The 27911-nt window shown below is 40.0% G+C and overlaps 1 protein-coding gene across 1 annotated transcript; it reads left to right on the top strand.

Moving 5' to 3' along the window:
* Positions 1-113: 113 nt before the first annotated feature.
* cd109 (CD109 molecule) lies at positions 114-27736 on the top strand (the record flags this gene model as incomplete). Its single annotated transcript, XM_084030498.1, has 33 exons — positions 114-184; positions 1634-1800; positions 1891-1919; positions 2576-2812; positions 3243-3368; positions 4489-4528; positions 4704-4785; positions 4865-4958; positions 5347-5494; positions 7714-7823; positions 8132-8413; positions 9380-9481; positions 9622-9684; positions 10557-10730; positions 11479-11631; positions 12133-12222; positions 12486-12555; positions 12633-12750; positions 13221-13338; positions 13556-13669; positions 14457-14675; positions 15960-16101; positions 19615-19791; positions 20769-20850; positions 20933-21161; positions 21598-21769; positions 23019-23209; positions 24265-24417; positions 25282-25344; positions 26089-26225; positions 26851-27007; positions 27092-27194; positions 27475-27736. 33 exons carry the CDS (start codon positions 114-116, stop codon positions 27675-27677), a joined length of 4416 nt encoding a protein of 1471 aa, XP_083886624.1. The 3' UTR covers positions 27678-27736.
* Positions 27737-27911: the final 175 nt, after the last annotated feature.

Raw genomic sequence — 27911 nt, 5'->3', positions numbered from 1 at the left:
GGAGGAGGAGGAGGAGGAGGAGGGGTCACTGTCTCCAGGTATGAAGGCTGTCCCCGACATCACCTGCTCCCAGCACTGAGTGAAGCCCTGTGGAGTGAGGTTCATTCATGCAAATGGAGCGTCTCCAGGTGTGGGGATTCTTCGGCCTCATCATCCTCACCGCCGCCCAGCACACCACACACAGGTACACACACACACACACACACACACACACACACACACACACACACACACACACACACTGATAAACAGCAGGTGCAGGTACCGCCAGGGAAAGTATTTAAGGGTCAATCTATACGTTTTTATTTCCCATCAAAACTGACATATCTGTTTATCGCTGAATGTCTCTGGGGTGACTGTTTACTTAAAATAAAATAAAATATATTCTAAATAGTAAAATTTAACAAGCTATCACTCACATATTGAACAAACCATCACAGGTCAACTGTCTTATTGTCCCAATGGAATTTAATGTAAGGATAGGAACGATAAGAAAAACCATAATCTCTCATAATAATCCCATGCATCTTTTATTATTTTAAATTTATTATTTATTATTATTTTATCATTTCAATTAAAAAATGCAACACATTATTTGTAGTTTTAACAGCCATTTTGCACAGTTATCCTGTATTTATTCCACATTTTAGTGTCTATTACTGGAGTTTTGTGTAAAATATATGCTAATCTTTATCGTATTTTAATATTTATTTTAAAGGATCTGGTTATATATTCTTTGGGCTCAACTTTGCGTTATCCAATCTTATTTAGCTTCACTATCATTGTTGTTCTTGTTCAAACCAAGATCACTTTTTATCAAACAAGGAGGAAATAGTTCCTCTGTTGGGGACTATTTTAAGCGGCGGATTAATCCACATTTGGTGCACTAGTGAGTTTTTGTGGCAGCAGGACAGTTAATTAGAGAAACTATAATTATAAAACTATAATTGTCATACTAACTCGTTATTTTGGGATATTTACTCATTATTTTGAAATATTACGTTTTTATTTTGATTAACTAAGTTTAGTTTTTTTAAGATACTAGCTGTACTTTTCATACAAACTCATAATTTTTGAGGTAACTAATCACTTTGAGATACTAAGTCATTATGTTGAGAAAGCTTCTTGTTATGTTGCGTTAAGTCATTATTTTTGAGATATTAACTCTCGGTAACTGAGATATTAAAATGACCTAGTCATCATTTCCAGAGTCTAAGCCATTAAGGTTTCTTTTTATTTTGAGATACACTCTTTATTTTGAGGATGTTTCTGATTATTTTTGAAATTCTAAGACAATTTATTTCAAGATACTAAATTAGTCATATCTTTCATACTAACTCATTATTTTTACATACTTTTATTATTATTATTATTATTATTATTAATATTATTATTATTATTGAAAAAAGGGTCTTAATTTGTTGAGTTACAAACTAATCATTTTGATTAACCATGTTGTTATTTTGAAATATTTATGATACATTTGATTTAAGTCATGATCTTTATTGTTTCACATTGGCGTAAATGGGCTTCCATATGTCCTCCTTGTTGGTCTGGATGATAATCCACAGAGTATTCCTAATTCAGACTCTTCTGTCTTTGTGTATTTAACCTGACCGGTATGGTTTCTCAGCCCAGACCCTCAGACGGTCTACCTGGTGCTGGTCTCCAAAGTCCTCCGTCCTGGAGTCCCAACATCCCTGTCCGTCACCATCCTGACCAGCTCTCCGGTCACCGTGTCGGCTAACATCGTCCATGGCAACCAGATCGTGTCCTCCAAGTCTACTGCCGTTGACGGAGGTAAAACCTTTTGTGTGTCATCAGCAGACATATGATTTAAATTAAGTTTGTGTAGTTAAAAAACCTAACTCTCAAAATGTGTCTTTATAGATTCAACCGAGCTGCTGACTTTACCACCTGTAAGTATGTCTTTATTCTCAGTTTTAATGTGTTCAGCCTTGCTAGCAGTGCAGTTTTAATAACTGCGTTGATCAGCTGACATTTCATCCAGCGCCACCATCAGGTCAAGGTTTTACTTCCTCCAGTGCTTTTGAAACACATTTTCGTGGGAACGTAATTGAGAGTGCAGTTTAATTGTACGGGAACAACATTTTGTAGAAAACGGGGTTGGATGATAAACATTGTCAACATTACACCTGCTAAATATTAGCTACTAGCATGTTAGCATGGTCATAGCGAGCCTGTTAGCATGCTGATATTAGCATTTAGCTCATAGCTCCACAGTAAGTAATTTACTCTCTGATATACTTGTTCACTTGTTCTCTGATGTTTATCTGATCATGAATTATATGTATGGGAATGGGTATGATTATGGAAATATTTTTTGTATCTTGAAATAGAAATGTATTCATTAATATTGTCATTTTTATATCCAGTAACTAGTCCTGACTAGTATTACTGTTGATCGGTGGAACCAAGCTGAGTTCTTCGCTCATCAGCACCAGATGATAATCTTATCTGTCAGTAAAATAGTCTCTATTCCAGCACCCTGGGGTGCACTGGCATCCTCACCTTATTAGTTGACTCAAATCCTAAAAATGTTGAACCCCTGCAGATCCACGAGAGTGAGACCAGCCACATGTACCCTTACAGCCTGGAGGTCAAAGGTCATGTAGGCGGCATGGAGGTTTTCTTCAACTCAACACAGCTGCACTTCAACCCCAAAGACCTGTCCACCTTCATTCAGACGGACAAACTGAACTATCGACCCGGGCAGAAGGTGAGGATCAGAGTTGTGTCTGTTCACCCCGACGGGAAGCCGTACGTCAGCCCGGTGGACATCATCGTCAGGGTGAGTCTCACTCCAACATTATTATTATTATTTTACGCTAAAAATGCACCGTTTACATAAACCACGTCTTTATATTTCAGCACACCAAACATATTCTGTCTAACCGCAGTACAAGTTTGAATTCACCCAAAAATAAAACCGTAGACCACGATAATCACAATCAGAAGTGCTTGTTAGAATTTCAGCCCAGTCTCATGACTCTTTTTTTGTGGTGGATACATGATGGAATATATATTTTATATACACATTTTAAGTGCAGGCTTCCACTGGAATGAGGGGAGTTGGGTGAACTGCTCCTTTAAAAGTTCAGGACTTCTTCCTGCACAACATGATGAAAACATGTTTTGGCCTTTGTGTTGGTTTCGTGGTCACTGTCCTCCATCATAAAGCTTCATTTAATGTCTCTGTATCCACGTGGTCCCTGATCCAGGACCCGAGGGGAAACCTGCTCAGACAGTGGCTGTCTCTGGAGGGCGCCCTCGGGGTCGTGTCCAAAGAGTTTCAGCTGTCTGAAAACCCTCCTCTGGGTGAATGGACCGTCATCACCATAGTCGGTGTAAGTCTGCTGCATCTGTTGTATGTTGTTTACATGCTTGTATGTGGGGTTGTGCTTAGCTCCACCCACTCGAGTACCTTCTGATTCCAAAAACCCAAGATGGTGACGGTCGCAGTAACTTACAGTGCTAAAACAAGCACTTTGAGTGGATGCTGCCATTTGAGATGTTCTCCCACAATACGGGGCCAATTGTACAAATTGTTTTCCCTATCAGTCACTTCAGGGTCCCTCAAAGTCGCCCTTTTAAGGAGACTTAAAGTCTGCGGAGATACCCCCCAAGCCGAGGCTTTAATGCTCACTAAACATTGAATAAAAGAAAGACATGGTGGGTAGAAAATATAAGGTTTGTCCAATCCTTAAAATCCCCACAAAATAAGAAAGACTTACTGAAACATGTGCTTCCCCAATGTTAAGCATCTCATAGCTTTATAGGTTGGTTTCTCGTGACGTCACAGTGCTGCATCGCGAACGCGCTAAATTCAGATGGATGGCAGGAAGTGAAGTCTGCCCATAGAACTGCCGTGTGAAAAAGTCAAGAAGAATATAAGGAGACTGTGCTTTGGCCAGTGGCTCAGGGAGATGTCTTCCTGCCTCTCAAGGCAGAAAATCACATACATTCTTAAAAGTAAAAGGGAGGCTTTGATTGTAGCTGAGAAACTTTCATTTACGTCATGGAGCATGAAGATATGTCTGAAGAGGCTGAAGAGAGGAGGATGTTTGAGTAATGAATGACTGGCTCTATGAATATGGAGGGAAAGTAACCTCTTACCTAATTATTTACTTACTGCTTTGTTTATTCATGGTATGCAACTATGATTTATATTCAGTGTGTGTAAGTTAATATCTATATAGGAGTATATGTATGTATGCACATATTATTATACGTTTTTTTTACCTCGTTTTACTTTTTTTAGTTTAGTTTAAATTTAAGTAACATCCTTTTAGCTGCTGTTGTTGTTTTTTATTATTATTAAATTATTAATTCTGTAATATTGTCACATTGTTTGTTTCATGTTTAATTCAAAAACTGATAAAGAGTGTGTTTTCCCTGGAGATGCTATCAGAGCAAAGATCATATTGTTGTTAAAATGCAAAGTGTTAACTGTCGTGTGTTTTACAGAGTGTTTCAACTGAGAAGCATTTCAACGTGGCTCATTACAGTACGTACGTTTTCTCTGAACTCTACTGAACATCTAAAAGCTTTATTGTCTAACAAACAGGCTTTTTATCTTCCCTGCTCCTGTCACTTTTTTTTAAATGTATATGTTATTACAACGATGGTTGAAAACACATGACCATTAGTTTTATTCAGCTCCATTCACTGTCTGGTTGCAGCGCTGCCAAAGTTTGAAGTTTTGATAGAAGCTCCGGACGTCATTTATCACAAAGACACTCTGTCGGGCTCCATCACAGCAAAGTAAGAACCTTTTTACCTCTGTGTTACACTGTTCAACACAGTTTACTGCATACATTTACATGTTTGTGTTCTTCCTCAGGTACATGTATGGCAAGCCTGTTCAGGGACACGTCAACATAACGTTTCTCCATAGGATTTATGGGATTGAAGGATCTTATGATGAACAATATGAGGTGTGTCATTTATTTAAAGCTATTGACTGTCATTTGGAAGCAGAGTGAGGAAAATATTGATAAGATAATAGATTACACCAATAAATAAACATTATCTTAACATTATCTTAAGTGTTCCCTGCCCTTTTCTGTGTAAATGTTAGTTATGGGTTTTGTCCAAACCCAGTGCTTTTGAAGCAGATTACAACAGTAATATATTAAGTAAAAAAATTTTTTAATTTTTTTTTTAGGATTTATACATTTTTTGACATTTTATATCAGTATAAATAAAATACTTTGGTCTGTTTTTTGTTGTTGTTGAGACAAACAGAAAAGTGTTTAACATTATTTTTGACTGTTTAAATTATCTATAAATATCCTTATTGGCTTCATTGTTACTTCGATTTAGATCGACGGCACCACATACTTCATGTTTGACATTCCCAACTACGACTACTACACAATGAGCAAAAGAGCTTTGGAAATGTCCTCCTATGAAGGACACATGGACAAAGACTGGCTAAAGATTGTGGTTCATGTGACTGATCACCTCACAGGTAATCAATTCTTATTCATGGGACTTTGCAATGATAAACCTGCGAGGACACTGAAGTAATGTCCTCATTTTAGCTTAAATATACACTCAACAAAAATATAAACGCAACACTTTTGTTTTTGCTCCCATTTTTCATGAGATGGACTTAAAGATCTAAAATTCATTCCAGATACACAATATTACCATTTCTCTCAAACATTGTTCACAAATCTGTCTAAATGTGTGATAGTGAGCACTTCTGCTTTGCTGAGATAATCCATCCCACCTCACAGGTGTGCCACATCAAGATGCTGATCTGACATCATGATTAGTGCACAGGTGTACCTTATACTGCCCACAATAAAAGGCCACTCTGAAATGTGCAGTTTTGTCTCACAGCAAAATGCCACAGATGCCACAAGCATTGAGGGAGCGTGCAATTGGCATGCTGACAGCAGGAATGTCAACCAGATCTGTTGCTCGTGCATTGAATGTTCATTTCTCCACCATAAGCCGTCTCCAAAGGCGTTTCAGAGAATATGGCAGTACATCCAACCGGCCTCACAACCGCAGACCACGTGTAACCACACCAGCCCAGGACCTCCACATCCAGCAGGTTCACCTCCAAGATCGTCTGAGACCAGCCACTCAGACAGCTGCTGAAACAATTGGTTTGCATAACCAAACAATTTCTGCACAAACTGTCAGAAACCGTCTCAGGGAAGCTCAACTGCATGCTCATCGTCCTCATCGGGGTCTTGACCTGACTCCAGCTCGTCGCCGTAACAGACTTGAGTGGGCAGATGCTCACATTCGATGGCGTCTGGCACGTTGGAGAGGTGTTCTCTTCATGGATGAATCTCGGTTTACATTGTTCAGGGCAGATGGCAGACAGCGTGTGTGGCGTCGTGTGGGTGAGCGCTTTGCTGATGTCAATGTTGTGGATCGAGTGGCCCATGGTGGTGGTGGGGTTATGGTATGGGCAGGCATCTGTTATGGACGAAGAACACAGGTGCATTTTATTGATGGCATTTTGAATGCACAGAGATACCGTGATGAGATCCTGAGGCCCATTGTTGTGCCATACATCCATGAACATCACCTCATGTTTCAGCAAGATAATGCACGGCCCCATGTTGCAAGGATCTGTACACAATTCTTGGAAGCTGAAAATGTCCCAGTTCTTGCATGGCCAGCATACTCACCGGACATGTCACCCATTGAGCATGTTTGGGATGTGCTTGACCGGCGTATACGACAGCGTGTACCAGTTCCCACTAATATCCGGCAACTTCGCACAGCCATTGAAGAGGAGTGGACCAACATTCCACAGGCCACAATTGACAATCTGATAAACTCTATGCGAAGAAGATGTGTTGCACTGCATGAGGCAAATGGTGGTCACACCAGATACTGACTGGTTCTGAGTCCCCAGACCCCCAATAAAGCAAAAAAATGCACATTTCAGGGTGGCCTTTTATTGTGGACAGTCTAAGGCACACCTGTGCACTAATCATGATGTCAGATCAGCATCTTGATGTGGCACACCTGTGAGGTGGGATGGATTATCTCAGCAAAGCAGAAGTGCTCACTATCACACATTTAGACTGATTTGTGAACAATGTTTGAGAGAAATGGTAATATTGTGTATCTGGAATGAATTTTAGATCTTTAAGTCCATCTCATGAAAAATGGGAGCAAAAACAAAAGTGTTGCGTTTATATTTTTGTTGAGTGTATTTAAGTTGTGCTACTCTTTAGGCCAGCAATAACATAATAAGTCAAAGATTCAGCATGTAAAACTGCAAACGTTCATGGTGAAATCAATTAATTCCAGTGAACTTGCAGCAATGATTGTTTTTTTTCCCCAGGGGTAATGATAGAAAAGTTAAATTTGGTGAATTTTGACCCTGCATATTTGAGCCATTAATTAATTGCAAGACATCTCGACAGTGTTCACCCTTGAGGAAACAGAGCCACAGAGTCAAAAATGGATATGTAGGTAAAGCTATGTGATGTCAGATTAGTATGTTACGTAAGTGAAAATAAGTCAATGCTGACTTACATGGGACTCTAATACCGGCCTACTGATTGAAAGTCCTATGTTGGTTTGACCCATCCACACAGACTCTCTGTCTTTCTTTATACCACTACACCTGACTTCCTCCCATCGTAATTATCACACTGGGGTCATTTTTAGGGAGATGACAGTCTCGATATATTTCTGCTTTTCATGTTTCAGGTCTCACATATAACAGCACAGCAAAGGTGTCTTTGGCAAAGTCCAGATATAAAATTTCCTTTGATGGCTATACCCAAATATTAAGACCTGCTCTGAATTTCGCTGCCATGGTAAGGAAAGCAAATCTTTTTTTATAAATTAACTTACTTTCCATTTCCTTTTCTTATTAAATATAATCAACTTTATTGAGTTAAATGTATTTTTAATTGTTTTTTATTGTGTTGGTTCAATGGGTTCAAATCACCTATTTGCCAACCGCAGCACACTCTGTTCTGTAAATAGCCCAACATTTCTAATCGGTATATTGAGGACATTCACATTCATATTCTGCATCACACAACAGATTTAACACGCTGTTCTTTATTGAATGAATGTAAATGTGAAAGGCATATTTTTATAAATTGTCTTGATTTTGTAGCTGAAAATATCTACATACAACAATCAGCCACTGTCACTGGAGGATCAGAGTAAGGTGGTTCAAGTGTCAGTTATGCAGCGAAAGCAAAGTCATTGGAGTTGGGAAATGGACAGGGAGAAAGAAATGATGCCTCGTCAAGCCAACATTTCGGGCCCTTGGGGAGCTGTGAGTCCCCATCCGCAGGAGATGCTGCCAGAAGAAATGGAGTTTCCTATCCCTGCAGACGGATGCATACCCCTCAACATACAGCTCATGAATGAAACGGATACTCTCATGATTGATGTAAGATGATCTTTTTATCACCTTCAACGGCATTCCTTTATACTCATAGTCAAACAATGTGTCGCGTTCCTGTGTTGAGTGTGCAATGCAGTGCTTGAACAGAAACAGAGAAAGAAATTTAGCCTACATTTTCTGTATTATTTCCAGTACTGTATTGTTTATCGGTACAAAACAGACAAGTACATCAATGTCCGTGCCACTATGCACCATGAACATTACAACCTACCATTAGGGATTACTTTACTATCGATCTATAGTGTGAAGTTTGACCACAAAGTTCCTTTGTTGACAGGACTCATTGTGTAAAGAGAGTGTAAAGCGGTGTATCATCTGCATAGAAGGAAAACAAAAGCTGCTGTTTACAGATTTCAATTGACACTAATTGAACTCTTTTCAAATTAATTGGGATCAGCTTTATAAAAAAACAATCCATTTCCAATCCTTTGATATTTGTAACCCATGTTTATATGCTACAATAATATTATACAACAATATGCCAATAGTAAATGCAGGATTTAAAATGCATGAAAAATTGTCTTTGCAAATGTTTTATGAGAAAGGAAATGCATCCAACACACGTATCAAACAATGCAAGGATGCACAGCATGAGTTTTGACTGACTGAATTTAAACAGAACGTTTGTGTTTTGTTTACAAGAAAACTCCATAGGGGAACCTTTAAATCTGAATTAGACCCTTAAATTAGCGAGTTCCAACATATTTCAACCACTAATATTATAACAACCATCCATTCATTCATCTGCAACCTCAGCTCTGCACAAAATTGGAGACGTTGTGACCTTTTCTTTTGAATGATGAAATCAAATTTTGCACAACTTTACAAAAAGCTAGCTGTGCGCCCAAAAGATTTTCTGTAAGATGAATTCACACCAGGAAATAAAATGAAAGACTTGAACATATTTATCTGTTTGTTTGTTTGTTTGTTTGTTTGTTTGTTTGTTTGCAGGCATATTTTGAGGACAGCCATGACACTCTACAACTCTATCGAAGCTACACATCCCCCAGTCACTCCTACCTGCAGATTCAAAAACCCTCCAGTCCTCCACTGGTAAATATGAGGAGCATCTCTTTCACATAGTTTTATCCGTCAAGCGTTGCGTGAATGCTGTTAAAACAGGATGTACACTGACTTCAACCATGCACTTACAATCATTACACATGTTATGTCATAATCTTCTCTTCCTTCAGATTGGTTCAGCTCTCGTGCTGACCGTCGAGAGTAATTTTCCAATGATTGAGATTCACTACATCGTGAGTACAACCTCATGACACTCAAATATTAATTTACACAATATATTACATTTATTTGTGGACTGTGGAATAAACTTTAATTTCTCAAATGATCTAGATAAGATTGTATGATGTTTTATGTTGAACAGCTTTCTGTTTCTACTCCAAATCTTTTGTGATTTTTTACACCTCGTAGCACTTTGTGGACACAAGTTTTAGTAGTATATAACCGAGGTGCTATATCAATACAATTATCAATACAAAGTAACAACGTGTTAGTCTGTAGAAGTGTGTAAGTGCAAAGTATTTAAATTCAACATTGTATTATATATGGGCAAAGTGATTTTGCTATTGGGCTAATTTGGAGCGTATGCCTGTGAAAAGCTGATTGCTAACACACCTCCTTAGCATACACTTATCCCAGCCTTGCATGTGAACTTGAATTCACAAGCGTTTATAAGCATTTAAACTGTAGTTTGTCACTATAACAGAACTTTATAGCACTTACTTCCATATCCATAATGATAATCATAGCCAGCATGCTTAGCGCTAGCGACTTGCATAACCTAATTGAAAGGACCATCATGTAAGTTGAAAACAATAAAGTTTTGTTACATGTTAAAATAATATACACCAAAAAAACTGTCTCTCGCCACCTTAGAGGTGACGTATATTTAAAAAAAAGGAGCCGAATTCAGCCTCGCTATATGCCTTCCTGGGCTTGTCTCTCCCCCCGCACATGTGGATACTTTTTTCTTGTCTATAGGTATTTCTTTTTTTTTATTATTTCTTGGGTAGAGGCACTTCATCCCAAACTGTGAGGTTTAGTTACTCTGTAAGTATAACATGTATAAAATAATTAAGGCCTGAAGTCTTTTCTTCTGTGTGTGGAGGTGAAATCCAGAGGTCAGGTGGTTTCTGCCGGGAAAAGCTCCGGTCTTCTCACCCTGATCCCAGAAGTCACCTGGGCTCCTGTGGCCTGCATCATCGTCTATTGTGCACATCCCAATGGCGAGATCGTCAACGACATGCTGCACCTACCCATTGCCCAAACTTTAAAAAATCAGGTGACTCATTGTCCCAGTTGTTTTAATTTAGTTTTGCTCAATTAAAAAAAGGTTGATTCTGGGTATTGAATGAAGTTACGAAGGTGGTGAAACCAGGAGCTAGCGCTAACTAGCTTAACAGTAACAACCAAGTTGAAAAGTCTAAAAACCATGTCAGAAGTTTGTGAAATATTTGGAAAAATACTTAATACAATAATCTTCTACGTGGACAAAGCAGGGACTGTCATTTTTATATTTATAATAATAATAATAATAATAATAATAATAATAATACATTTTATTTGTTGGCGCCTTTCAAACACCCAATGTCACCTTACATGATATATTCAATTCAATTCAATTTTATAGTGTCAAACAACAGAAGTCATCTCAGGACACTTAACATTGAGCAGGACTAGAATACGCTCAAAATTTCAAGAGTCAACACAATTTCAAACAATTTTCAAAGTGAAATAAACTGTAGTAATTAAATAGCCACAAGTGGTTAAGTAGTAAAGCCCACCTCTGCTCTATATGATTGGCTGGCTGGGCCAAGTGTGACATTGACATGCAGTACAAAACTTCATGGGAGAATTTTTTACAGATTTATTCATCTTGATGGCTGACTATTTTTTAAATTAAAAAACAAAATATTTATGATTTTTTTATTTCACATATATGTGACGCAGTTTTCTGTGGGCGTTGCTCAATTAAATGTTTTCTTTGTATGATTCTATGTGACGTAATGATGGAGGTATATGATTGGCAGGTGACTCTGAGCTGGAGCGAAACTAGGAGGAGGCCATCTGAAGAAGTCACCCTGAGGGTTGATGTAGCGGAGCCCGCCTCTCTGGTCGGCATCCTGGTGGTCGACAAGGCGACAAAGTGGAAGGGATCATACAATGACATCACAGAGTGGATGGTGAGAACAACATCTGAGTCATCATTTGCTCACATTGTCCCAGTTTTTCCAATACCTTGGTTGAAGCAACCTTTTAATCAGTGTTCAGTCAAAGAGATACATTTTGAAGCTTTGAGTCATGTTTCCTGTCTTTCATAAATAATTTGTTGATTGTCCCATAACCTGCTTTGTCATTTACAGTCCATCCAGTGATCTGTAAATACCAGACGCTTCCATAACTCTCTCTGGTTTATTATTTTCCAACTATTTTTTAGCTACATGTCCACCCATATTTTTCCTTACACCCCCTGCAGGTATTTCTATGAAACCCAATCTGCTGCCTCCCCACCCCAGTATCGGTTCAACGTGAACTGAGGCCCCATCCACTGTTTTTATCCCAGCTCAGTCAAGCAGGTTTTAAACAATAAGTGCCCTTTCTGTGTCCCGGTGTATTGTGTTGCTCTTTGTGGGCTGCAACAGTAGCAGCTCTGACGACAGCATTTTTTTGTTTTGTCTTCACAGGTGGCGAAGGAGATGAAGAAGTACGATGAGACTTTGGCTGACGCCTACTCTGAAATGTTGACAATGGGAGATCCATACTCCGTCTTCAAGGTTAGCCTCCCCAGAGACACACTGCTTCATCGATCACCAGAATCCTGTACTGACCTTTTCTACTACTCTATTTAAGGAGTACTTTGTTACAGTTTTTGATTATTCAAATGAATGTCCTTCTGACGTAACAAATGCACTCACCTCCCTTGTATTCATTTGGATACCGAATCCTTCAAAACCATCAGAAGGTCAAAAACCAACCTTTAAAAAGCTTTCCAGCCAAATGTGGAGTGACATGTATAATGTTTTATGTCTTTGTGCAGGCATGTGATCTTGTGGCGTTGACGGATGCCAGTTTACATGAGATGAGAGGACCACCAAAGCCTGTATTTCGTAAGGTTTATCACATGCTTCCATGTTCATGGCCACTTACGTGAAGCTGATGCAGCTGACACTTGTCTTCTCAACAGCAGGGGAGGGAATACATGACCTGACCCAGACAGACAGTCCATCCATGGAGCAACAACAGGAGCCACAAGAGCGCTGGAACTTTCCAGAGACCTGGATATGGATGGACACCAACACAAGGTGAAGCCTCAGAAACAGAATGTTTTTTGTTTTCTCTGTAGTTTTAGATGAGGTTCAAAGACCGTTTTGCTTGAAAAGTTAACTAAAAGACAAAACATTTACGGTATGTTGGTTGAGAGGTGGTAGGGAGATGAAATTGTGCGTTTTGAATCTGGATTTCTGACTTTAGATTTGGGAAAAGATGATTGAGCTTGGTTAGAGCGTGAGAAAAAGAAGACAAACAAACACTCATCCTTCTTTAAGTCTATATATTTTTATTAGAGTAGTTCTGACACAAGTTTTAGAAATGCCGCCAAAAGCAGCAATTTTTCTTGGTCACTATTTTGATATAACACAAACACATTTGATTTAATTGGCAAGGCACTGCAGAGCTAACTCATGTTTCATATGAGGTAAATACAGTTGTTTTCTAACCTATTTTTTAACCATTGTTTTATATGAAAAAAGCATGTTCATCTGTTTTTTTGCAGTGATTCCTACTCATCAGAGATACCTCTGACTGTACCAGACAGCATCACAACCTGGGTAGCCACAGCCTTTGTCATGTCTGAGAACCTGGGCCTGGGCATCGTAGAGAGGCCTGCAGAGGTATTCACATCACTTAAATGGCTTCCTATAAAAGTCTCTGGTTTCATTTTTGCTTCTGTTATCTGTTTTGTTTCAGTATGATTTTACCCGTTTCTTCGGTTTAAAGCACCTTTTAACGCTTTGACTTCTTTTATTACACAGTTCAGTTCAGTTGTTGGTATTACTATATGTTGTGTTTTTTTGAGACTGTATAACATTTTCCATGTTATCTTTGCAGCTCACAGTGTTCCAGGATTTCTTCCTGTCCTTGAATCTGCCGGCCTACGTCATCCGAGGAGAGGAGCTGTTGCTGGAAGTCATTCTGTTCAACTACCTCCCCCAGGACCTGGAGGTCAGTGTGCTGCTCCTCTTCATGCAGCTGGGCTGGATGGGCTCCATAAAACAGCCTAATTTTCCCACAGGGCTCCATATTGTAAACGTTTAATGATTAAACCTGGATCAATCAGGAGTCAGTATGACTCTTGCACCTCTCCACCTCCACAGTGCCAGTTAGTGTTGGGAAACGCTTAAAGTGATATTACACCCTTGAAAGGTGGCTGTTCACAGGAACTTTCTAAACTTTCTTTTCCTGACTCTGTTACAGAATACAGACATTTAGTTTAGCAATGTGTACTCTATATTTTCGGTGACGTAATACACAGTTGACCTGAGGTCTTTGACTGCTGCCAAACACCTGCGTTTTAAGAATCGTGATGTAGGTCACTCAAGTGATGCCGGAAAACTCAGACCAGAAGATATATCTCCTATAAATCAGTCTTTTTTCTGACAGTGGGATATATTTCACTGTGCTCCAACAGCAGAATACAGCAGGTGTTGGATTACAAGTTTGTGGAGTGAATGTGGTTCACAGGCTTAGCTGTTTCAGGTGTCAAGTTGCTATAATCATCAGTGGTTTTAACATGTTATATGACTCTGCTGTCACCACGTAGGACAAGATAAAGAATTATTATCCATAAACATAACAGTTAAGAAAGAGCTTGTCGCGAGCTACATTTGTGTTTTAATTTGGTATTTGGTTACAACAAAATGCTTCTTTTGTTTCCACCCATAATCTTCATATTGTCTGACCTCTGTTTAATGTGATCTGGGTGGAATCTCCTTCTCTTCTTTGTTGTCAGGTCACGGTGATTGTTGCAGAGAGTGAATCCTTTGAGTTTGTCTTCCCGGACAATGAGGAGTTCTCTATGGCCAGTGTTCGTAAGGTGCCAGTGGGGAGCCAGAGCGGCGCCTTTGTCCTCATTCCCATCAAGCCGTCGGTCCTTGGAGAGATCATTGTCTCGGTGAAAGCCATGTCTTCTGCAGCATCCGACTTGGTCCGCAGGAAGGTGCTCGTCAAGGTGAAAATCACAGAACCAGGGAGGTTTAAAGTATGTGGTTCCAAAATTAGACGATTTAGAGCAATATAGGTACATTTGGTATTATAGCAAAGTAAATCACAAAAAATATGCAGCTTCGATACTTACTTTAAAGAAATACTTCTATAAGGACTTTAAACCTCTAATTGGCCTCTGGAGTACAGACAATATGCAGTTACAAGAGACTGCAATTATCACATCAATTCATCAAGAAGGTAAAGTATTATTCGTCGGTTCTGAAAAAAACTTAAACTTGCATTCTCTCTGCTGACCATCAGGCGGCGAAAAAAAGACTGATTGCATGGAAGTCTATATGAAAAAATGACCCTACTTCTCTCTTGATTTATTATCTCAGTTAACGTGAACATGAGTTTATGGTCTCAATCTTGAGTTTCAATTCTTCTTGAATCCAGCATGATGTTCATTTAGTCAATGATGGTTCATGTAGAGTCACATCGACCATAAAGCAGGGTGTGATTTAGGGCGGGGCTACCAATTTTGACGGCATCACGACACTATCAATTAAATTGATGATATTAACACTTTGAATTATTGAAGCTAACTTTGTTAACAGTGACACACCAGAATCCAGATGGATCCAGATCCAGTAAGGTTGCCGCTCTGCGGCCTGTGTTCATCAGATTCACCTGTTGCTCCTCCAAAATCCAAATATAGTCAGTCTGTTCACTGGTTGACAAAAATCCTAGATCTCGACTACAAAAATGCCTCAAACTCAAGACTTCAAAACTGTATGTCAGCAAACCAATGGGCGACGTCAAGATGACTCCGTCCACTTATGAACAGTCTAAGTTCATATCTTTATTAGATGTAGATCATACATTATTTACCAATTATTTAAATACATTTTTGCAAACAGACTAGACACTATATTCCTAACATGACAAACTCTAATCAGTCAGGTTTTGTTTCTAACGGAACCTTGAATAGTATATACTCTTCAAAGACAAAGCCTGGGAGAGGCTAGTATCACACAAACATAATAAGATAAGATAGAACTGTATTTACAGCAGCTGCGGTGCGTCTTCGTCAACAAGACATCATATGCAGTGAAGTTGAAGTCATATGATTATGTTTATCAGAGCATCTGTCAACCTGCAGCAGCTCCAAAACAAACTCTTCTAATCTAACCGCCCCGCATCTGTTGCTCGTCTTTAACCTAAGAAAACTTGATTTTGTTTTATAGCTCGGCCTTTCCCAGAAACATTACTCACCACGATTGTTTGTGTGGTCATGTTGAATCTGCAGGCTGAAGGATTCGAGCAGTTGTTCTCCACCTCACTGCTGTTTGAGGTTTCTCCATCGCAGCCCAGCCTTTCCAGAGCAGTCAGCTTCAGCTTCCCGGCAGATGTTGTGGAGGGCAGCGAGCGAGCTTCGGTGATGGCCGTCGGTATGTAAACACAACGGAAACCTTTGAGTTCACCTGCTGGGAAACAGATCACCTCAGGGCTCAGGCTGATTCCTGGTAAACGACAGAGTTGATTCCTAACTAATAAAAAGATTTACTTCTCTGGGGTGTTAAAGTACAGGCCCTTGTTTATATATTTTTCATAAAATATATCTAAGATTTAAATAATGTACCCACAATATGGCTTATACATTTTGGCCTGATGACAGTGCCTGCCAAAAAAACAAACTAGGGGACTGGGACTCAAACATCAGGTCATCTGCATAGGTAACACCAGGAATCTGTACAATGCCAATGCATTATTACTTTAAAATACTACAAATCCATAATGACGCGAAACCACGAGTCAAGCTATCAGCTCTGTGAAGCTGAGCTAAATTCTAACTTCAACATGCTCACGGTTACAATGTGAACATGCTGATATTCTAACCATCTTAGAGAAGAACCAACAATGACTTATATACAATTAAACCAGCTGCTCTTAATAGATAGGCCTGAAGGGGTATCCACCAAAACCCTGGACATGTGTCCAAAACTCCGCCACCAGGGTTCTCACCCGCACTAAGCCCTGGCAACACATCACCCCAACCCTCATCCGTCTCCACTGGCTTCCAATCAACGTCCGAATAAAATACAAAATCCTTCTTCTCACCTACAAATCCCTCCATTCCCTCGCCCCTCAATACATCTGACCTCCTCGTTCCATACTCCCTGTCTCACAATCTCCGATCTTCAGACACTGGCCTGCTCTCCATCCCCCACACCAGACTCCGTACCATCGGAGACACTCTCCCCAGTCATCCCAAACACCTCATCCCTACTCAAATTCAAAGAACTCCTCAAACACCATCTATTCACCACAGCCTTCATCCTACCCTCACCCTGTCACCTGCCTCAGTTTGTTTTGTTTGTGTTTGTTGTCTGTTTGAATTGTTTTTTGTTTTCTCTTTTTGTAAAGCATCATTAGGTTTCATGAAAGGTGCTATATAAATTCAAGTTATTATTATTATTATTATTATTATTATTATTATTAAAGTTTTAATTGGACAGACAACAGAAACAGTCAGTTTGTTGCTTACATAAGGTCTCCAGCACGTCTCCAACATTGTGTCTGCTAAACAACATGGATTATAATAAGCAGAGGTATAACTCCTTCATGTTTTGTGGAACACGCATGTTAAAACAGAAAGCCATGCAGGAAGTTAAAATGTTGTTTTTTCCATGTAGCAAGTTGCAGACGTTCAACACGAGGCACACATGTGCAACACGAAGCTACCGCATGCTGAGCTCATAGTTTCCTGTACGCGCAGGTGTTGAACTCAGGAGATGTTTATAACAACAGTGAGAATCAGCGTTATAGTGATGTTAAAGGTTAAGTGTCAGCGGTGAGGAGGAAACTTGTGACGAAGCAGCTGGTTGTAATTCGTTGTGTGATCGGTGGAAACATGACTTCACACGGAGCTAAATCTGGCCTCGTGCTGCAAAGTGAGCAGGTGATATCTCACAGAGGTTTCTTTCTAATCATTTAAAAACCATGGTGGACGAAGATCCTTTAAAGTACAGAACTATTATCAGCAAAATGTACATTAAGTATCAAAAGTAAAAGTACTCCATATGCAGAATTACTCCTTTCAAAGTGTTTTATTATTATAGAATATTAAGTTATTGTGTTTTTATTACTAACACAAACATCTACGGGTATTTTAATGTTGTAGTTATAACAGTTCAGTATAAAGGGGTGTCCACACCGGAAGAACTGCCCGACTCGCGTCGGTAAATGAAGTCGGGCTACTTAATATGGCCGACTCGAACAACGACATGGGCGGTTCACACCTACGGAATTACAGCCGACGCCACGTTCCGCGCTTGCGCGAGATGTAATGTCTCCAAAACAACAGGCGGCGCTAATCTGTATTGTGGGCCAAAAAACACGAAAACCGGAAGTAGCCGGTCCTCTCTAGACCATAACACAGAGCACGCTGTCCTCACCAGTCACTGTTGTCAGCAGAGTGAGGTTGTAGACTGTAGTTGTGATTACTCTCTGAACGGAAAAATCTAAAATGTAAAATGTAACCCGATTCCACTGTTTATCTGGTATGTTTACCATCGTCACTTCCGGGCTTCACTGATTCGCTAGTCAAGCTGCTAGCCTCCACCAATCAGAATGGTAAAAGAATGACCGACTCGAATGGCGGATTATACATTTGAATCGGCTGAAATGAACGCCGACGTGGGCCGATTCGAGCGACCACACCAAGTAGACTCATGTCACGGACGCCGACTCTCTCAAAGACGCCGATTTTCGGTCCGATGTGGACTCGCCTTAAGAGTTAATGTACTTGGTTACTTTCTCCCCACTCCCCCGTCAGCCTGCACTCACATTGATCCATGCCCAACTGGGCCTGAGCATGGTAACCTCGTGTACATTCATCATGTTGTAATACAACACAAGCATGGGTTTACATAGTTTCCATGAAGCCCCGTCTCAGTCATCACAATAGAGAACAACTAAGAGAACATGACTGCAAGTTTACTGACAATTTGCATCTGCACATATTTCTAGTAAACACACAACATCTGTATCAGAGCATGTGAGGGGAGATTTTGGCATTTTATTATAAAGACTGAGCATCGCCCTATATCCCACTCCAGTCCCGGTCCAGTACCCCTCACACCACGAGCCTGAAGCATGCCCAAGCCCAACCCAGAATCCATCTGTGTTTTGCACAGTCATCAAAAGTATTTTGAGTCAAAAATAATCTTGATAGCGGGGTATTTCAGTTGAGCACTGAGCGATAATAAGCAGAACGGCTTGTCGATAATACGTCATGACCACATTGCCTGTGCTTGTGCTCGAACATGAGCAACCCCACTTCTTCCAACCGTGCCAGAGCCAAGGAAGTATACCGTGCTATGGAGCACTCACACTAGTTAAACTGGCATTTGTAGGTCAAACATGCTTGGGCCCTAAAAGTTTCTCTAACCTCTATGATTGAATGTTTCACGTCTATTTTAATATAGAAATATTTTGACCCCATTGGTGTTTTAAATAGCCTACCAATTCTGATACATTTTGTAACTTTAATATTTATTTTTAAGTGGCCCAAAAAAAGATTTAGATTAGAATGTTGCTGCTAAAGATAAAAACTCCATTGTTTCTTATAACAACAGTAGCTCAAAAAACAAATTGTCTAAAACATTAACAGCTTATGATAAATGAAACCGTAAATAGAGGTTGAATCTGAGATAAAAATATCAGAAAGATCTGCTGTTGTTTCCCATCAAGGCTAACGCATTACTGTGCCCCCTCCGAGTTTTGCTAGTGAGATTAGAGTGTCTCCGCCTCCAGAGCATTTTAGCCAAATTCAAATATTTGTGTTAATCTGCTGTTATGGTGAAGCATGTTTTCATTCACAGCCCGATGTGACATCCTGTTTAAACACTGACTCTTCTCCTTAATCATATCTGATTTATCTGGTTTCCATGGTGATGAAGGTGACATCCTCGGCCCGTCGATTACTGGCCTCGACTCTCTGATCCAGATGCCTTACGGCTGCGGGGAACAGAACATGATCAACTTTGCACCGAACATCTACGTCCTGCAGTATCTGAGCGCTGTGGGACAGGCGGACCAGGAGACCACAGACAGAGCCATGGACTTCATGTTGAAGGGTAACCGTTATGTAACAAAGCGACACTTCACTACCTAAACAGTGTTCACAATGACTACGGATCTATCATCAAGATGTGTGGTGAATTAGGAGACCATGAGCCATTGATTTCAGACAGAGATACACTAAAGTAACTTTATCAGTTTGCTAGCGAGCATGAACTCTGTGAGCGGTGGAAGAAGTATCCACATTCTTTACTTCAGTAAAAGTAAAGCAATACCACACTGTGAAAATACTTTGTTCGAATAAAAACTGGATGACAAAAATCTACTTGCGTAAAAGTACAGCAAGATGTATTCAAACTATCAAAAGTAAAAAATAATCATTGACGTTATATGTCACATTTCTGCATTAAAATGTCTAAGAACATGCATCCCAAATGTATCCAACAATTTTCAAACCATAGAAGTAAAATAGAGGTAGAACGGATATTGAACTGTTTTCAGTTGTCATTGACTAGTACGGATGAAATGCTGATTGTTGTTGGTTGTTATGGTGCTGGGAAGCGTAGTCACAATGTACCATGAAGAGAGAAGACGCAGAAATGAATTGCTGGCTAGTTAGCGAAGTAGCTAGTTAGAAGCTAGGTATCTTGTCCTCTGGGGTTGCAGAGTCAGACGGAGAGACCTTTGGACCACGCGCCACTCATTTTCACCAACCAGTGTAGCATTAAATGGTAGAATTAGCAAGCTAGCTAACTAAGCAGCTGTCTGCTAGCAAGGTAGCTAGCTTGCTAATTCCACTGCATTAATGTTACAGAAACTTGCTTGTTGCAGGAAATGAGCCAAACAAATTTGTCACTCATCATACGATAGCATTGTTTTTTCCTACGGTGTGATCAGAGTGTGTGGGAGAAGCCAAGTTGTTGAATTTGACTCATTTAGTCTGTCTCTCTGCTTTGTAACTCCGCTGCTAATCGTTAGCTACTACAAAAGTTGTTGTAGTGGTCCGTTTAATCTCTGGTGTCCTGCCCGCCAGGTTATGAGCGAGAGCTGTCCTATCAGAGAGCAGACGGCTCCTTCAGTGCCTTCGGAGAGCAGGACTCATCTGGAAGCACCTGGTGTGTAATAAAGCAGTTCATCCATGCAGCAGGAACTTGACGCTCCTCAGAAACACTGATGAAAGACACTCCGTCTCCACAGGCTCACTGCCTTCGTGCTGAGGTGTTTCCTGCAGGCGCGGCCGTTCATCAGCATCGACGCCCACGTGCTGCAGAGAGCGGCGGCCTGGTTAGGAGTCCTGCAGGGAGCTGATGGGGGATTCCCGGAACAGGGCCGGGTCATCCACACCGAGCTTAAAGGAGGCCAGGACGGCACCGCCTCCCTCACAGCCTACGTCGTCATCGCGCTGCTGGAAGACAGTGACATCAGGGTGAGATGTTTGAATACTGTTGCACCTTTCAGGAGAGTGCAACTTAAACTGTGATAAAGATGACTGACTTTACTAGAGGTATATTGTATCGGTGTATATGTCAGCGTTTTGTGTACAGAAATGTCAAACTAGGTTTGAGGTCATTTAGAAAGGGTGTCTCCATTGAGGCCTTCCCCTTCCTGTGGACCACTTTGGAAAAAACGGTAGTCAATGGTAAGAGAATAATTTTTTTATCCTGTTTATCCATATTTTTGCAGGTAAAGAAGTTTGTAGTATAATAAGTATCCACTTTCTAGCCAGACAAGCTAACATTGTTGGTGACGTAATGGCATGTGAATAAATAAAAGTAAAAAACCTTTTCAGGCTCAAATACGTTTCATGCTTCTTGCTGCTGTGTCTTGTCGTGAATTCTACCTCCCTGCTCTCTGCCTGTCAGGATCAGTACAGCAGCCAGGTGTCTGCAGCCCTGATGTTCCTGGAGACCCGTCTGGCTCTCGGGGTCTCCAGTAACTACAGCCTCAGCCTGCTGACCTACGCTCTGGCTTTGGCTGGCAGCTCCAGCGCTGACATGGCACTCGACGAGCTGATTGGACGAGCTGAGATGAGAGGTTCAATGACCACTGTGTGTGTGTGTGTGTGTGTGTGTGTGTGTGTGTGTGTGTGTGTGTGTGTGTGTGTGTGTGTGTGCGTGTGTGTGTATGTGCATAGTTTGGAATTCATCATCTTCAAAGGTGGAAAGTAACTCAGTACATTTACTCAGTACAGTACTGAAGTACAACTTGTACTTGTACTTTACTTGAGCATTTCTGTTTTAAGCTACTTTATTCTCCTACTCCAACTCCACTCCATTTATTTGGACAGCTTAAGTTACGAGCGACTTTGCAGAGTCACATCCTTAATATTAAATACAATCAAAATTTGTCGTTGATTAAGCAACCCAGCAGTATGGAAAATATTTAAAGTCCTATATTCCAAATGTCACTCAAAGTTACTACTATAAACTTGAATGTTTTGCTAATTTTGTTGGTCACTGTGGACAAAAGCCGTCATGTCCCTTAGAAAACCTCGTCTTTTTTTACTGCAGCTGGGTATGACAGTTACAGGTGGGCGATACTGCAAAATTAAGTAAAGTTATACTGGGACAGAATTGTCGATATTGATACAGATACTCTCAATTAATAAAAGCAGTTCAAACTTACTAATTTTCATGAAGGGGAGCGCAGTGTTTCATGATTTATCAGGTATATGTATCTTCAATAAGCAAAATCTTAATACATTTTTATGACCACTACATTTTTTTTTACCAAAGGTTAGCATTGCATCATTCATTTATGTAGCACTGAATTAAGTTTTTTTTTATGACTGTGCAAGCAACAAGATAACAGCAGTGGAGAAGCGAGTAGCGAGTAGCATGCTATGTTCACCACAACGGAGCATTTTTAGAGACAGAGATACTGAATATGGTATCGATGCTACGCTAGTATAGATCTTCAAAAATTAGACATTGGTAGTATCGGTATTTGGGGATCGATCCGCCAACCCCTACTGACAGTCTCCCCTGCTAAGTCCTTTAAGTAATAGTAACATCAAATTATACTAGTACCAAGAGTAAAAGTACTAATTTTACAGAATGGACCAATTTTACAATAGTATTATGCATTGATGTGTTCAGGTGAAGCTCATTTTAATTGCTTTATTTTCTGCTGGGTAGCTTAACCTATAATGTTTTGTCATCATTTATTAGTTGATTATATTTTGTACTATTAATCTGAATCTACAAAGTAACTCTAGAGTATTTGCTTCTCTTTTATAGTCAATGCTGGATATTTATGAGGTCTGTATCTCCTCTGTGAGTAGATGGCGTGCCGATGTGGTCCTCCTCAGACCGCGGCATGTCGCCGTCGTGGCAGCCTCTCTCTGCAGACATTGAGATGGCCGCCTACCTGCTGCTCGCTCAACACAAACTGGGTCACATCACGGAGGGTCTCGCCCTGATGAAGTGGCTCAGCCTACAGCGAAACTACAACGGAGGATTCGGGAGCACTCAGGTGAGGCACTAGTGAAGGTATCTAATAACAAGAACTTTTAGTGTGTATCTTTATCTTCATGTATCTTCAGCCACTCTCTTGCTCTGAATGACAAACATCAAATATTATTTGTATAGCATACAGGTTAGTGCAGTTCAAAGTGCATGTAGAATAGAATAAAAATGTTTATCTTTAATCTTAAATACAATTAAATAAGTGATAAATAAAACAACAATAAAGTAGAATTGAAAAAATAACTTATCATAATAATATGTGATAAATACCATAACAATGAAATGGAATAAAACATGTAAACTTAAATACAATAAAATTATGTGAATGAAATAATAATAAATAAATCAAAATAATCTATAAACCATCCAATCAAAGGCCTGGCTGAATGGGTAGGTTAAAAGATTGAACATGAACAGACACACACCATTTTTTTTTCACTCAATCCCACTGAGGTGTTTTTAAACATCAAACTATATATTTGTGAGCTGTTTTTAAAGATTTACATCTTCAGTTGTAACCAATGGCCAGTAGAGAGAATGCAAGTTTGAGGCACTTCAGCTTTGGCTTCACTCTTCAGAACAGGAAGTTGCTCCCTGCTTAGAACACACAATGTAAACATCAAAAATAAAAATGACCTTATTGAAGGATTAAAAGCTCAGTCTGAAGTGTCAGGTCATTTATGTAAAAGGAGAAATTCCCTGCGGTGTCACTCCAGCAGGAGACTGTGGCCGTCTGGGCATGCGGTGACTAAAGGGACAGTTAACCCCTTTAGCATGCACACACACACACACACACACACACACACACACACACACACACATGGCAGATGCTGCAAGCAAATCTCTAAATACCGTGTCTGTGGCTCCATTTCCACTATGCTGCTCCCAGGCTTTGTCAGCCAAAAATGACTCTCTACAGATGAAAACACTCACAAAACAACACAGATGTAAACAGGAAGTCAGCAGTAAATATCAAAGCAAAAGTCCATCAACGACTGAGCTGCAGCATAACATATTGTGGAGCAGATGCATGACTCTGAGTCTTGTTTTTTCCTCTCTCAGGACACAGTCGTGGCTCTGCAGGCCTTGTCCGTGTTCGCAACTCTCACGTCTCATGACTTTGACCTCATGATCAGAGTGAACGCCAACCCCACCACCACCGTTGCCTCCTTCCACATCCACCAGGACAACTACCTGCTCCACCAGAGCCAGCAGGTACGCCGACATCACGCACATTTATCAGACGCAGCAGCTTGAAACAATTATGTGCAGCTGTGATTCAGCATCTGTTGGTGATTAAAAGCTGTCAATAACCGGTGAGAGCTCGGGTCACAGAGAGGTGAGGCACATCTGTTAACAGGGAACACGTGATGAATCAGTTGTTCTATGAGCCTGATCAAAGACTTGTTAAAGAGTATCTAAACCCCCAAACCACTTTTCAATTGAAAACTAATAGATATGGGTATTTAATCGTATTCTTGATGGATTCAGAGTCAGGTGATGTATAGAGGCAGCTTCTGTTATAAGTCCAACGTCTCCTGACTCTGCAGACTGCAGAGAGAGGACTATTGGTGAAGAGTAGCCTGAATCAGTAATTCTAATTGCTATTATACACATATTCCAGCCTTCCATTTTAACTCAAATTCACAAATGTTTGAGTTTCTACTCTATTTTATTACTATAGATAAAGCACATAGCTATCGCCAGATAATCAGTCATTAATGCTGCTAATTTCAAGTCCAAAGAAAAGAGAGAAGTCTTTCCAGAAAATTAGCCGATGACAGACGTGACTGGCCATTTCTGAGCCCCCCTCCCAGGGGGTTGATCATTTTGTTCTAGGTGCATTCTTTTTCATTTCCACGGGCACTTCAGCCAAAGCTCTAGGTTTTAGTTACTCTTTAATTTCTCCTGATTTTGCTGGTTAAAAAAAAATCTTCATTTCCGCTTAATGTCATAACAATAAGTCAAACTCCACCACCGCCCAGGTGTCATTCCACTTAATGTTGGAGCAGAAAACCCCTTCATAAAACTCATCTGTAGGAAGAACACCGTCATCTGTAAAGTGTTGCTCTGTTTCAGATTGGACCAGATGAGCTGAACCTGCAGGTGTCAGCAGAAGGTCGAGGACTCGCACTGTTTCAGGTACCACAGCATGAAGGGTCAAACTAATGTGAAATCCATATTACAACAAAACAAAATGTTCAAAAGCATGAATTCATCAGTGTATATGCAAACTTTTTTTTCCACAAGACGACTTTACCATAATATGCACAAAATCTGCACTCATGCTTGTCAGGACATGTCTAGTCCTTTAGTTTAATATAATAAGTAATAAATCAGTTCTAATTAAAGTTTATTACAACATTGATAAGAGGCTCGTGTTCTGCATGAGACCTTATTTCGTAAAAAAAAAAAACATGTGCGGTTGTCAAGAAACTAATATTATTTCATCCTGTTATAATTGTACCATGAATTACACATTTGATCATCAATTCAACACATAACATATGTTGACACATAACCAAGAAATGAGAAGAACCCTTGTCTCATGGCAGATTTCAGAAAAGTATCTGCTGGTTTGTCTTTGTAGACAAACTGGTTCTGACTGTAGCACTGGTGATGGTCTTGTAGATTCAAAGTTATTTCACATGTCTTTTCTAAACCCCCGTGTGGCTCATTTAAATCAATTTTGTGCTCTTCTGTTTGATACATATATGTCTGGGGAATAATGTACCACCTTGACGTTACTTTATTGTAACATCACAATCATTTCATCCAGTCTTGGATTCCTCTGAACGGAATAACAACATGACAACATGTGGCTTGAACTCCTTCTTCCTTGTTGAAAACTATCTGTTTTTCCGTCTTGTCCTCGTTCGACCCCAGCTCAACGTGTTTTACAACATCAGGAATGAGGAGCTGATGAGGAGGAGGCGACACGCCGACGAACGTGAGGCCTTTCATCTGAACATCGAGCTGTTTGACAACCAAATGAACTCAGCACAGCTGGAAATCTGCAGCAGGTAACATGACGTCAGCATGATGCACCTGAACCAGCAACACAATCAACATCATACCTACATTCATTACACCTGTTTACAGAACGAAACATCATCAGTAAAGTCGAACAATAAACAGTAAAAACACCAGATGTGAATCTGAGAACGAGATTACACAGAAAGAGATATTAAATTGTCATTTTTAATAGATAAAATAACCATGAAGTTTTTAAGAACTATTTAAATATGCTGATGACATGTTTTAAATTTTTAATCATACATTTGTCAAAGTATTCATTTATTTAATAATGTATTTTAAGTTTTTATTATATCATCATAATCATAACGATAATGTCATTGTAATGTCATCAAATACTTTTTAATTTATAATTACTTTTTTTTATTACTTTTACCTGGAACTTTTATGTATTTTGAATTTGTCACCTAAAATTACAATTTACATTATTTCAAACAAATGTAGTCGTGGTAGTAGTTTTGTATTTTGTATTTTCAGGTGCTTTCTCAAGGTTTCTTGACACTTCTGACAAAGATCAGTTCTTGTTAAGTCATTGTATCCGACAAATAAAATGTTCTATATGTTTTTAACCGATGAAATATAGTTTTCTAATGCCTTGACGTTGTTCTGCAGACTGTCAGAGGCTCTGGGTCTGAACGCCACAGGCATGGTCATCATCGAGGTGGGTCTGCTGAGCGGCTTCAGCCTGGCGCCGGCCGGCCTCCAGACCGACGATGTCGTAAAGAAAGTGGAGACAAAGCCGGGCAAAGTGACCCTGTACCTGGACTCTGTAAGCGCTGCTGAAACATGCTGTGTTATGGACATGCTGCACTCTGACGGAGGTGAATGTCTAAAAATGTAAATGTGTTTCCAGGTGACGACGGACTCGATATGTCAACTGATTCCTCTGGTCCTGGAGTATAAAGTCAGCAAAGTCCAGGATGCCACTGTTGTCATCTATGATTATTATGAACCAAGTAAGTAGTTTCACAATTATTTCCCCTTCACTTATTTTTATGTAAACTAATGCTATCAATCGTTTCCTGTTACTAAGTTTAATGTAACTTATGAGAACACAGATGTTACACACTTCACACCACACTACACAATAACAAACACAGCATCCTCTGGTTTACAGTAAACGCCAGTAACACATAATGACTTTTAATAGACTTGTTCACAGAAAGGACATATCTACTAGAAACATATGGACTCATGTCAACCTTTGACCTCTGACCTTGACACCCTCTCTCTCAGGACGGAGGACGATGAGGACATATCATTCAGAGTGGAGGAACAGCATGACCTCCTGCTCCTTCTGCGGTGATGACTGCAGCAAGTGCAGATCAGACGGATATTATGTCGACAACATTATGTCAAACAGCAGTCAAAACTGTCTAATGACCAGTTTACCAACTGCTCTGCTCCTCCTCCTCCACATCACCATCTTCGGCGTGTAAATAAAGGTCCAACAAATGCTAGTTCGGCGTTCCCTTCCAGATCAAAGCCTGATCAAACCATGTTTCCATTTCATTGTTGGGCTAATTTTAAGTGAAATTTTGAAATGTCAAAAAAAAAAAAAAGCGAAACTTAGAGAAATAATTTGGCAAAGGTGTTTCTATAACCATTCTGCGCATCAGGACTTTTGCGCCTCAAGCAAACATAACAAATATTTTTCTGCAGTTGAGGAAGTT

The sequence above is a fragment of the Eutrigla gurnardus genome (genome assembly GCF_963514095.1).
Source record: "Eutrigla gurnardus genome assembly, chromosome: 16".
Taxonomy (NCBI): domain Eukaryota; kingdom Metazoa; phylum Chordata; class Actinopteri; order Perciformes; family Triglidae; genus Eutrigla; species Eutrigla gurnardus.
This window is presented reverse-complemented; position numbering and strand designations above follow the sequence as displayed.